Genomic DNA, 14,415 nt, shown 5'->3' on the forward strand with positions numbered 1-14,415 from the left:
ATTTTTATCCTGAACATTATGGAGGGCGCTATAAAACCATTGCCCAGAAATTAAATTCTGTACTTCAGTCTCTTTCTCATCCTGTCACATCAAATACATATTATATGAATATATAACCAAAAATAAGCCACATTACCTCATTGTCCTAGTATTTATGCTTCTTACTGTGTATTCTCATCTCAGCTTCTTCACATCTTGTCACCACCTTTTATCAGATGTATGTTAACAAAAAATTACATGACAATTTACATCTTACATTTCTAATCCAAGAGAAAGAAGCAAAGCACAATGTAAGACGTTTAAGACAAAGAAAAGACAGATTGCCATTAACTGAACAAAAGGGTTTTATTTCACAATATAAACTGCAACATTTGTAACAAGCTACCAAAGAAAGGGAAAGGGGGAAAAAGAAAAAAAAAAAAAAAAAAAAAAAAAAAAAAAGGAAAGCCAAAATACAGCGGGATAGGGGTGGGTGGCAGTTTACAGATTTCTTCCTCTCCGCTACACGAAAAAGTCCATCAGAGGGACGGTCCTACAGCCTAACAGGAAGCATCCAACGCTACAGCACCAACACACCGTCCAGAAGAGTTTTCAAAGCCACTGAACTCAGACACAGACCAGTTATTGCTCAGATAAATAAAACTAGAACTACAAAAAAAAAAAAAAAGAAAAAAAAACAAACAAAACAATAAAAGGAACCTATTTTATATTATCCGGCTGCTATTATTAAAGCGGTGGGCTTCCCAGAAAATTAACAAAAAGAAAAAAAAAAAGGAAAAAACCCAAAACAATCTCTCTCTCTGAATTCTTTTTTTTTTTTTTGGTGAAATATACTCCCTTATAAACCTGAGCAGTCAATTCTAACAGATGAACGCAACCATTTTTGACTCTCCAAATAAGAATCTAGGGATTAGGGTGGGGGGGGCGGGTTTACATAAAAGAAGGAAACATCTGCAGCCAGGAGGGGGAAACAAATAAATAAAACAGACCTTTTTCAAAAAATTGTGTTTTTTTTTTTTCCTGCTGTGTCTCCAAACAATAACAATCAATTTATAGAAGAGAAAAAAGGGACACAATTTTTCAAAATACAAAAAAGTGAACAAGGAGTCAAAAAACATTCCCAATGTGATAATAAGGGAAGGTATGGGGCAGGACATAGCACCGTTTAGGGGCAAGGTGGGGAAGAAGGGTGAAGGGGGGGCTTAATTGCACACCCAGCCCTGTGGCTCAAAACTATAAACAAAACCTGTCCCAACGCAGGACAGAAAGAGAGAGAGAGAGAGAGACAGAGACAGACGGACAGAAAGAAAGGAGGGGCTGAGGTGTGGGGGGCCATTACTTCCTGCCTTGGCCTTCCCTTACAGTACAGTTGATGCAAATATAGTCCTCCTTTTCAGCCCGTTCAGCTGACACTCCTACACAGACCTGGTGAAACCACTGGTTGCAGCTCCCATCGCACTGGACCCAGTCTACCTGCAAATGAAAGTAAGCAAAGAAAGCCAGTTAGTGCGCCAGGCAGACCCAAAAAGAAAGAACTTTCATAAATAGAGCAGCAAAAGGCAATGTGAACAACAAGGCAGCAAGAAGTGAACTCAATGACCCAGTAGGCCATTGATAACCTCTTGCAGACAAGGACACTGGGTAAAGGATTCTTTGCACCGCCACACTTAAGCTCTCCTTTGTCATGTTGTGAATCAGATGCACAACATAAAATTGTTTGTTTTTTGGGGTAAATGCAGCTACTAGTGGGGAAAGTGAACACAAAAAAAAAAAAGTTAAAAAATGTTACATATGATCAGGGCAGTTAGTGGCTGAACATCACCTAGTCTGTGCTACATGTAGGGTCTATTACAACTATTCACCCCTTGAAAGTTTTCTCTTTTTATTGTTATAAAACATCACAGAGGATTTAGTTTGGCTTTTTTGACAGCCATCAACAGGAAACGACTCTTTAAGGTCTAAGTGAAGGAAAATCTATGCAAAAGTTGTTTAGATTAACTACAAACAGAAAACACAACACAGCTGATCTCACAAGTATTCAACCCCCTTTAACATGACACCCCTAAATCATTACTGGATTCAGAAGTCATACAAATAGTTCAATGGAGATCACTTGTCTGGCGTTTCAGTTCATGTAGTATAAATAAATTAGGGGAAGGGCCACCTTGTTGGAGGGGCGATATGGTGACCTAACCTACACAACGAAGACAAAAGCACACTCAGAGCAACTCTGTGAAACGGTGATTGAAAAGCACAAGACAGGGGATGGAGACAAGGTAATATCCAAGTCGCTGACTAGCCAGCTAAATCATTCATTAAGAAACGAAGAGTACGGCACAGCTGAAAATCTGCCAGAGCAGGCCGTCCACAAAAATGGATGACGGGAAGGGAGGCGGGCCACCCAAAAGCACTATGAGAACTCTGAAGAGGTGAGATTGGGGAGACAACAACTGCTGCCCGGGTGCTTCACTAGATCCAGCTTTATGGGACAGTGGCAAAGAAAAACACACACACACACACACACACACACACAAAAAAAACATGCACATGACATCTTAGCTAGAGTTTACTAGAACGTACGAGGAAGGTGGTTCTATGGTCTAGTACAGGAGTGGGCAATGTCGGTCCTGGAGAGCCGCAGTGGCTGCAGGTTTTTGTTCCAACCCAGTTTCTTAATGAGAAGTCAATTATTGCTAATGAAGCACTTATTGCTCAAGTGACATTTTGATGCTTTATTTTAGTGGTCTCGCTTGTTAAGGTTCCCCACCCTTAATTGCTTATTTCAATCTTAAACAGCTGCATTCACTGTTTTAATGTTATTTAATGTTAATAAGATGTAAATGACAAAGCAGCCAATAGTTTTCCATGTAGCTTGTTTCCATTTATATCTGTGTGTGTTCATCATACACTATCTGATTTAATAAAACACTTAACAGAAAATGCGACAGACTGAAAATGATCCTTTTTTAGCCTTCAAATTATTTGGATGATATCCTACGATACAAGACCTTACATTGCAGAGCAACAAGCCATAAGATTAAAAGACGGTCCGAGATTGACAAGGATTGGTTTCTAATTACACAACTGGGTTGGAATAAAAACCTGTAGCCACTATGGCTCTTCAGGACTGACATTCCCCACCCCTGGTCTAGTAACACCAAAACTGAGCATTTTGGCCTTCAGACTAAATGCCATGTTTTGCCTAAGTCAAACACAGTATGCTGTCAAAAACACGCTGTTCCAACCATGAAGCATGGAAGTGGCAGTGTCAGGGTGCAGGGATGCTTCCCTGCAGCATGCCCTTCGAGGCTTATGACAGTAAAATGAATACTCCAAAATACAGGGAAATCCTTAACAATAAACATGGTACAGTCAGTAAGCTGCATCTTTTGAAAAAGTTTGTTTTGAAGCGAGACAACAACAAAAGCATAATGCCAAAGCTACACAGAAATGTCTCCAAAACAACATGTTAATGTGCAGGACTAGCTAAGTCAGAGTTCAGGTCTCAATCTTGAACCTGAAAAAGACTGTTCACTCGCAATTAGCATGTAAGGATGAGCAGTTTTATAAAGACATTAGGGAAAAATGTCAGTCCAGATGTGCAAACCTGATAGACCTTAAAACACAGTCTGAAGGCTTTAATGACTGCCATTTGCCAAAAACAGACCTGAAGGGGGTGAATATTTAAGCAATTAATTTTCATATTTTAGATTTGTAATTAATTTTAACCACTTTGCATAGATTTGTTTTCACTTTGACATTAAAGAGTCTTTATGTTAATCAGTGTCAAAAAAGCCAAATTGTATCGTGTGTATGGGGTGAGTGTGTGTGTGTGTGTTTGAATACTTTTATAGACATTGCACATAAAGGTGCCTTAAACCTAACAAGAGATGAAGAGATTAATGCACATCACAACTGCGGTTCAATGCCTTGACCAGTTAAACAGAAGCCTGAATATTTTTATCCAGATCAAAATGTTCCTTCTTGATAGTGAATACCAATTCAGATCTGATTCAGCAGCATTTGATTAGTCTTGGATAACAAGGAATATGCTCTGTTGAGTCATGAGACTGCAGACTGGCAGGAAATAAACAAAAGGCTACAGCAGTCCTCATAATTTTCCTCAGTGTAAACATGGCCTAATTAGTTTGCAAAGAGCTGACATTTAAAGCGAAATGACAGATGCTATTTGCTTGACAAACAGAACATTTATACCTATTATTCAGTTATTGCTGTTTGTGACACCAGAGATTATTCCTGTGAAATGCTGTTTTCCTTTCTTTACTAATGGCTTTGAAAGCAAGAACAGACCACTGGGGACAGAGCTAAATCTGCATTGGCATACTAGAGGACTGCCAATTTTAAGCAGGAATGGCAGGTGGTCAAAATGAACTAATGACACTTATGAGCAATGATCAAGATGTTTTGAGCCTTAACCTGAAATGAGTATCCTAACAGGGCTGACTTTATATGGGGTGAAAAAGGGCAAATACTAAAACATGTAAAGTTCAGGATTTGTGGTTTATAGTGCATGGCTTTTGTTTGATAGCCAAGTCAGCGTGGATACTAGACACTGCAAAGTCAAGTATTGTGTTATCACTGACCATCTAACTCTGGCAAAACAATATGCCTTCAGCAAGGCATTCTAATTTCGCCAGGAGCAGTCCATGTCATATGTTACATTCAAGAGATGGGCTGCAGAATTTCACTGAATAGAAGAAAATGTTGCAGCAAACTGTAATGGAGAAATTAAATGTAATGGTGCTTGAGATAACAAACACTATAGACATTTTTTAAGGAACAGCTGAATCAGTTGTTCATGAACAATTTAACATCAGCAAGGTATGTGCACATTGCATGTCCAGAAATAAAATATTGTACTCAATGTTCCAAAGAGAATCCTTAATGAATAAATTTAGAGTGAAAGAAACTTCAAAAATGTTTTATATACGGTGATGTAAAGTAGATGCATCATTATGATGGAGAGTCCAAACAAATGATATAATTTAAGCATGGTGTTTCTTGAACAGCACTGAAAGTCAGAAAGACCATGTACACATTTTTATGATGCCAAGTGTGTAGTGCTTATTGATTACATGCCTCAAAAGGTCCTTAGAACTTGGTCAATACAATGCTGTGCTACTGACATCTTCTGTTTTGTGACAATGGCTCCAACTCACAATGTACAGCTTTAAAAATGCTGCTCTTCAACACTGCAAATTCAGAGATGCCATAGCCATCCTATTCTGCAAACCTGGCATCATAGAGCTACCATCTGTTCCTCAAACTAAGGGATTACCTTAAAGAAATATGTTAACACAGCTACACATGGAGTGGTTACATATGACAGACAAAATGTTTTATGCAAGAATAAGAAATCTTTAAGAACTTGTATATTATTGTTCACTGATAAAAACAAATGGTTTAGTTTTACTAAACTAGTCAACTATCATACATGCACACATGTTAGAAATTCAGGAATTTCAGTTTACTAGGATGGTATTGAGTCAGACTTTTATATTTGGAATTCTCCAACTAATTCCTGATGTTAAACACAAGAATTTGAAAATTAAACTCCAATTAGCACTGCCCTCTGTAGCGTTCTTGAACAGTAAAATGATTCCAGAATTTGTACAACTGGAGTATGCAAAGCAATCAATAAATGGTGCAGTATGGGTTATCGCATAAGCACATTTTTATAATGTTGCAACATTAGAATGATTATGGCAAATTTGTTGACTCCAATTAATGTACTGAATACCATTGTTTCTTCCGTACCACTACTGCAATGATGATGATTTATGATGCACACCAGGAAACCCCCAGACAACCCATAATACTGCTTCAGGTAATACTACCAACAACAGTACAGTATCATTTTACAGAATATTAATATATCATACAGTGCATGACAGTATTTACAAAAAAAAAGTCCCATTTACTCACCTGCAAAGAAGTTTCTTCTAGCTCGGATGAACCTTGCATCAGGGGTACTTCCTGGATCTCAGACAGCTGGCAGGAGATTTAAAATACGAGCATGTGTCTCAAGGTTTTTCTTGGGTGTCATGTGTTACCCTACTAAATATACACACCCCTCACTTTAACAAAATCAAATAAGAGTGGGGGGGTATGACAGTGGGAGGTGTAATGAGAGGTTTATCCAAGCTGGAAGAAACTTGTGAGTATAGATGAGTAAACCTGCATTTCTGAAATACTTGAGCTCAAGTTTGCATCAAGTTTATAGCATGCTGAATTATTTTTATAAAGTTAAAGTCCATTTGTTGATGCTAGGGGGACAATCCCTCAGAAGAAGGAAAGTGGCATGGTCACAAATGTCTACAAAGAGACCATGCTGTGGCATACTGTGCACTTAACCAAGACATGCACTGTAACCATGAATGTGTTTCTTGCACAGCTCTATGGGAATTTTGGACCATTCTTCTGCCATCTGCTCCAGGTCTCGCACATTTGAAGGGTGCCTTCTTCCAACTGCTTTTCTGAGATCTCTCAAAGTTAGTGTGAGCTGACACTGTTGTATCTTGTGTCGACAGGTCAGCCTGAATTTGTTTATAAGTTGACTGTGGTTCTTTATCCACCAAACAAACAACCCTTCATTGCAATCTTCCACCCTCTCTTCCGTCCATGTCCGGGGAGGTCAGCTACAGTGCCATGGGCTATAAACTTAATGATGCTGCTCACAGTGGACAAGGAGACATCAAGGTCTCTGGAGATGGACTTGTGGCCTTGATATTGTCTATACTTTTCCACATTTTTAATCCTCAAATTCTTGGACAATTTTTGCTCTTCATTCTTTTCTCAATGCATAGTGTGGTACACACAAATACAGAGATCGAGTCACACTTTTTCCACTTAAACTGGCTACATGTGGGATTTCAGTATTGCCAGCAACTGTTACCTGCCAGAGACAGGTTTAAATACAAATTACACATTATTAAAATCCAATTATTTTTGGTACAATTTTGAAAAGGTGCCAATAATTGTATCCAGTCCATTTCTGGAGTTCTGTGTGGAATGAGATCAGATTTGACATTATTTCTTTGCATTTGTAATTGCAAGAACATTCTGGAGAAGTGGTGCATTTTCTGAAAGAAGAAGTGCAATGGTGCCAATAGTTTTAGCCATGACTGTTTTTGGAAAGAGCATACATACTGTCCTGGAGCTTTGAGGTATCAGTGCTACCCAGTATACCACAATGTTAATTCTGGGTGCTAAAAAGTATTTTCTTGTTCTAAGAAATGTTGACAGATGCATATTAGGGTCAATATTCAAAACCAACTGGACTTATCATCATCTTTGATGTTTCTTCTTTGCTGTTACATAAATTACTTCTTTGTCATGCAATGAAAGCTGATGCAAGACTTGCCCTCAGCTAAAAGAAACATTGGTTTACTCAGCTGTAAACAAGATTCATGTTTGATGACGTTTCCATCACATTTTCCCCCATCTACCCACTCCACATAAAGTTTCCAAAATGGTTGGGAACTTGCATGACAGACAATAAATAGTGGATAGACAAAGCCACGAACAAAGGAATATGAAAAACTATGAAGACGCAAGCTGGTGTTCTTTCTCCTGCCAGCTGACTCAGGAAGTGCAACCAATGCAAAGTTCACCATGAGCTGAATAGAAATGAGGAACAGAGCATCACCAACGACAATGTCAAAAGTGGACTGTTTCAACTTCCACTCATTTCAAACAATGATGGTTGTATGATGACAATGAAGAGTAAAATCTGTTTTTAAACCTCTGTGCCCCAAGATGAGGATAATGAAAGACAACAATGAAAGCATATGTAAGGTATATGACAACATGCATGACACATACCTCCTCTCCTTCAGGCTGTTGGCACTCTTCGGCAGGACAGATTGCAATATCCTCCTCAGAGTCATCGGAATACGACAGGTCAGAGAGCATAGTAGGGGAGTCAGTTTGCTGGCGTGGCTCTCCTGCTGGTTTACTGAAATCCCTCAATGTCTCCTTCTGGAGCTTCATCTTCTTCTTCTGTGGCATGAAGGGTTTTTTGAGCCTCTCTTTTTTCTCAATTATGAAACCGTCCTTGTCTAAACGTCTCTTCTGCTTCCGGTCTGCTGAGTTTAGAGGGTCTTTCTTCAGATTACAGGAGCCAAGCTAAAATAGATGAGAGAGAGTAAGGAATGTTAATAGACAAGAAAAGCATACACATCATGATTATGCCATTGTCAACTCATCAATTGAGGAGGATGAATGACAGCCTCAAAACAGAGAGGCCTCTGTATTCACAATGGCAGCGTTTCTAACCAAGTATGCAATCTCAATAGTTTCTTAGGTTTTCCAATGAGCACAGCAAGGGGTTCCTCATTTCCATCCAAGATGAATGAAGACAGGTTTTTTTTAAATGGCACTAGCACTACAAAATGTCATGTGGACTTGACAAACAAGTCATCATTGTCCACATTGTAGGCTTTTTGAAAAGAAAAAAAAATAATTAAAAAAATAAATCTCTATAGAACAAATAGAAACAAGTGTGGCTGGACAATACCATATTTAAGCCCATTTGTTTTAAATGCTTTACTATGTAGCAGGTGGAGACCACTATATGGAAGAAAACGCAGAATATACTATGCAAGTAATTCTACAAACACAAAATTGTATTCCCTCATGTGCCAGCAAGAACTAACAGAAGATATACAGTACATGCAATATCAGGATTGAAAGAAATTAGAGCGTGGCTAGAAAGGTTAAAGGATTCACTTTTTCTGCATTTTATTGTAAGTGGTTTGTACTGTTGTGATTTTGTTCAGTTTTGACATTTTTAATGTTGTATAGATTTACTATAGCCAAGATAGTTGACTGTAGAAGCACAACATGCGATATAGGCTTCACCTAATGAAGGGAAAGAAAAGCAGCACACTTGAATACCTAATTTGACTCAACAGTGCCCAAAGACATCACTGTCTTATTATAAGGTTTGGTGGGATCACGCCTTGCAAAGCTAAACTTTTATAAATATTAATAAAACAACAGGTTCAGAGGGAAGGAATAAAAAATCAGAACAAAACAAGTGCAATCAATGAATCTCACAATACATTATATACAGTAAATAATCTTCTACTGCCACCTGCTGGATTTTACTTCCAGCATATAACACAGTAATGATAAAAGCACTTATACCAGCATGGCCTTCCATGGATCCAACTCGTTTGGAAGACTCAGAGTGAGGTACAATTTCCTGCTAAATATTTTGCTTTGGCCTTAGCCTCATGTCAAAAAAAAAGCCAATACTTCAGTTGTGAATGATGCCTTAGGTGAAAAACATGTTAAAGCGCTGTTTAAGACTGGTGGTCAGCAAACATTTAAGAATGCTCAAATCAGCAAAGTAAATGGAAAGTTAGACAATAGGCACATTTAAATGTGCCTCAATAAACCAGTCGTTCACAGAAACCTGGTTAGAGAAACGGTTGTTGGCCTCTGAGAAACCTGGCTAACAGATTTCTCTGGAGGAAAAAAAAAAAAAAAACCTGTTACAAGTCCAAGTACACACTTAACTGGGCTACTGTTATGGATTTTGTAGTCTGTGCATGTCCACTGCACTCTGTCAGGATCCGTACTTGTTTGCTTTGCACATGCTTTCAGCAGCCAAAGGCAGAAGCATCCACAAAATAAATCTTCAGAGGCAAAATTTGGGCAATTCCATTATTCTTTCTCCTGGCTAATAATCTGTATCAACATTTCATAAATCGCTACATTTATGATGATGAGCTAAACATACAGTGCTCAACTCAGCAACAATCTCGAGAGCAGTGGGGTAATGTGTTAAAAGTAACATGCATTACATAAACCAACTGCTTTTTAAAGTAACAAGTAACATAACACAATACTCATCTTAATGATGTAAAAAAAATACCTGAATTACTATTACCATATATACACTCAAGTATAAAAATCAATCATAAAATCAAACTTAATTTATACACCCGAACGCTTAAATTTTTTTTGTACATCTTCTTGCCTCCTACAATCTCGCATCAGTTCCTCAGGCGCATCGAAGTTTGTTGCAGCAGCGCAGTTACCAATTTCTTTTGCTACTTCAATGACGTTTAATTTAAAACCAGTTTCATATTTTCTTCTGATCGAACACTCCATCGGAGATGAGGGATAGTCTTATGATAAAGGTGTATGAGGGTGCAAGATACAAAAAACACAAATCAGTGCAAACGTTGCTTACAGAATAGTTCGGGTATTACCGTGTGGTCAGGCAGGCAAAATACATAAGAGAAAAAAAAAAGGCAGTGTGCTCCATGGTGACTCTCTCAGGTAGGCGTTAGCATATCATAATCTCATGGACCAATAGCGTGAGTTTTCCGCATTCGACTTATACGACCGACATGATAAAATAGCAGAAAGTATCTGTTAAAATCAACTCCCGACTTATCTGCGAGTATATATGGTAATTCTATCGGCACTGGGTAGAAGGCAAGGAACATTTATCAGGTCCTTTGCAGTGCTCAGTCATACAGCTATGCAAAAGAGAGAGTGCGCAGTGTGGAATTCGGTAACAGAAACCTATAACTAAAGCATCACATTTAAACACATTTATAAAACACAAGACAATTACCATAGGCATCACGCTCATTTTCAGATTCATGGTGGCCGAAGATGCATTTTGACAAAGAAGGAACTCCAGAAGATTACTTGGCCATGTAAACAGATTATTAACAAACCAAATTTCTGACTTAACCGGGTTATTCACTTTAACCCAGTTATGTGTGTATGTATAAGTCCTGACTGAAATAAACTAAGCTTTATAGTCATCTTCTCCAGGCAGAAACTACTTCATTGCATGCAGTACTATTAAATGTTTAGTCTATTAGCTAAAGGTGAGATGAGCCATTTTACCTTGTTGTTACAACCTTTCTTGATAATAAAGAAAACATGTCATAATTTATTCAAACACAAGTTGAAGACTTTGAAAGCACATCTGTGCTACATTACTGAGATCTTTTAAAGGAGAAATCTACACAGCATGCACTGGTACTTCACATACATACAAGGACTCCCTGCAGACCACACAGGAAGAAATTGATATGCACAGCAACTGCTTCTTTAAACAGTTTTTCAATATAATAGCTCTTGGTTTTTACACTACAAATTAGATATTCATACCATTTTTTTCACTATAAAGCATATTTCCTCCAATGTGCCTCTGAAAAAATTTTGAAAGTCAGTCAGTAGTATGTCTGCTCAGCCTTGTGATGTTATGACTGCCTATGCAACAGTTCTTGTGCCTTATATATCTTATATAGGGCCACTATTGTCACATGTGCAGAGTGACACTCTTACTTGCATGTGCTGATCAACTTGCATGTGCTGATCAACATGCAGCAGCTCACCACTCTCCACTGCCATGATTAGTATGTATGACTACCTGTGATCTCCCGTACAATGGAACCTTTGCACTGACATGGACTCCAGGCATATGGAGTCATAACCAAACAGATCAGCAGGTTAGAGAACTGAGACAGAAGACAAAAATTTTGTGAAAACAGCACTTTTGTTCTATTACAATAGTGCAGGCAAAAATAACAGATCAATGTCATGGAATTGTTAAAACATAGTGCACTGCAATGAATAAAAAAAAAAAAAACACAAATGCACACAACTTGGTACAGTATTTATATAGAGGCTCCAAAACAAAACAGTAAAGAAAAAAAAATACAACGCAATGACCTCCTTTCTCCTTCAATAAATCCAGTTCAGGAAGATGCATAGAAAGATTGTATCAAAAAATGAAAGTAAGGGTACACCATCACAGGTCTGCGTGGGTACCAGCCGACGTACGCATATGCAAATAATTCCTGCTCTCAGGTAAGCATTCCTGAACTTCTCTCTGACCTTCAACTAACATATAGTTCCATACTCAACCAGCATTTGTGCTCTCTATGTGCTGTTAACTATGTGAACTAAGTGGACATGCGTTCTCTTGCTGCAATGGAATAATGCCAGGGTGTTGCCCCTTTAATACACTGGGTGTGCACGGCTCAGTAAGCCTCTCAAACCAGCGTGAATCTAAGAGTAAATCTCCACCCAAAGAGTGACCTCATACAGCTGCCCAGTGGTTTCTTCCTGGAGCACCTCTTACACAGCTCAATATGCTACCATAGGCAAGTGCCAAAACTACAGGTAAACAACCCCACCACAAATTTGGTGTGGCATGTCAAGAGTGGGATATTTTGGTGGTTTAATTTACTTTTCTTTTTTTGACTATAAAAAAAAAAACCCTTAGCACGCTGGTTTAGCGGTACCAATACACATTTGCACTTGCCTTAATGAGTTGATTGCCGTTTAGCAGAGTGACGAATACACAGCAGCACCAGGGGTTGGCTGCATGGATAAAAGGAGATGAGCAGGTAAGAAAAGAGAAAAAGAAATTGAGAGAAAGGAAACTGAGAAGCGATATACTTGCCAATGTAAAACACAGATTTTTAAGGAGCCAGGTTTCTCCTTAACGGGGTTATTCTCCTTAACCCGGTTATGCATGTGCATGTAAACGCCCTGAATGTCAAATTTGTAGTCTGGCCATTCACATCCAGCCAGAAGGGAGGCAAAGTGAGAGGTGACGGACGCACTTATCAAAAGAATACAAACTCAAAAAAATTGAACAGTAATTACTAATTACAGTATCTATATAGCGAGGCCTACAATATATTTATAATTCAAAGATTATACAAATAAATAATTCTATATAAAATCTGAAAGATGGAACAGGAACAAGAACTTGGGGCTACAGCTAAAAGTGTATCAATGTTCAAGTCCCTCACACTAATTAGATTTGACAAACAGTTGTATGTAGACTCAAAATCTTAAAATGCTACGAGAGACTTGACTATTTAAACATACCCAACTACCTGATAATGACTTTTGCCAATTGCTACTGAAACCATCATTTGAGAATAAATATGAATTGAAACAGAAACAAATGGAGCAAAATACTAAAAACTAACACAAATCTGGAGTCAATGAGATTACTTGATTCTTCACTCCATGTCTCCAGACAACATTCTTTGAAACTGGAGTTAGTTGTTTGAACATCACTGTTCCTTAGCCATACTTGAATGAAGAAAAAAAAAAATGAAGTGCTCATTTACAAGTTCCAGAACCCTTCACAAAAATAAACTCCTCAAGTGCTACTCCATGCTCCAATCGCGTAGTTTAAATTAACAGCCATCAAAAATCTCAACCATTAGGATGCCAGCTTCCTTGCTCATCAATGAGGTTCCAAAACATTTTGATATCCATTACTATACCATCTTGATGGCCAAGGCATTTAAACTCAAAAATCCCAGATAGTCAAAAGAAGTTTATATTATTTTATGCCTTCTTGTAAAAGTCCAAAATAAAAAGACAATTACAAATACTGCATGCAATCATATAGGCTACCTTGTTTTCTGTGATACCTAATGATCATTACAGAAAGCAAGAAGCAACACAACAGTTGTTGAACTGGATAAAGGACATATTAATACAACCTTAAAGACACACAATATCTAAAAATCATTATAGAGAAAAAAAATACTACTAAAAAGAATACACATTTTTTACTAATATGATAAGCAAGGATGTATAAACCCTATGTATTCTCAACAAAGAAATACGAGAAAATACTTCTTTACATTAAACTCAAGATGTAAAATAATGCTGCATTACTTCTTTTACCTCATTTCTTGGTGGGCTTCTTCCCTGAGAGTTGGGCGACCTGCTCCCTGGCCGATCACAATTGTGCAGTGCCTCTGAGGTATGTTCACTCAAGCATGGAGATGTTAGCCCTGTTTGCAAGATTTGATACAACTCATGGATTTCAGGCAAAGACACCTGCAGCAGAAGTGCCTCCACCATGAGCTCTTCCAAATCAGAGCTTAAGCCTGCAGCAAGAAAACACATGCATGATAAACATAATACCAGGTATTAAGAAATGCTGCGATATTCCACAGAAAAACAGAATTTAAGATTTGTTTTAGTAGATTTGACATTTTGAAAAGTGTATTTATCACTATTAAATATTATACATTTTAAAAATGATTTGCAGCCTTCTGAGCCGAAGAAAGAAGCTGTTAAAAACAATACAATCAATAATAAATCAGAATAAAAGATGAGAATAGAATCTTAAAAAAATATGAGTAACAAATATACTATATAAGAAGAAATCTGAAAAAAAGATTTTATTACACACCTGAAATCTAGAAGTCCCTTTCAATAAAAAATTAATTATGTAATTATTATTATTCAAATTCCAACAAGTATCCATTCCAATTTTAAGATGCTACATTTTGAGATTAAGGTTCATTTTTTCGTTTACTTCATTGTAGTAATATGATGGCTGGGCTGCAGTGAGTAATTGAAGGCCTTAGATTTTTAAGT

At 37.7% G+C, this 14,415-nt stretch overlaps 1 protein-coding gene across 3 annotated transcripts in view; it reads right to left on the reverse strand.

The window, feature by feature from the left end:
- Nucleotides 1–326: 326 nt before the first annotated feature.
- Nucleotides 327–14,415, reverse strand: part of kdm5ba (lysine (K)-specific demethylase 5Ba) — a 96,777-nt gene continuing 82,688 nt past the window's right edge. For 2 of the 3 annotated variants that reach the window (XM_051924398.1, XM_051924399.1), the window contains exons 26-29: nt 13,714–13,919; nt 7,846–8,148; nt 5,947–6,012; nt 327–1,473 (exon numbers count right to left, since the gene is read on the reverse strand). In XM_051924398.1, coding sequence (XP_051780358.1) covers nt 1,336–1,473; nt 5,947–6,012; nt 7,846–8,148; nt 13,714–13,919 — 713 coding nt within the window. In that variant the 3' untranslated portion in view covers nt 327–1,335. The remainder of the gene's footprint in view (nt 1,474–5,946; nt 6,013–7,845; nt 8,149–13,713; nt 13,920–14,415) is intronic. The other variant, XM_028796415.2, reaches the window with a different exon arrangement.

Source organism: Erpetoichthys calabaricus, chromosome 3, assembly GCF_900747795.2.
Source record: "Erpetoichthys calabaricus chromosome 3, fErpCal1.3, whole genome shotgun sequence".
Classification (NCBI taxonomy): Eukaryota; Metazoa; Chordata; class Cladistia; order Polypteriformes; family Polypteridae; genus Erpetoichthys; species Erpetoichthys calabaricus.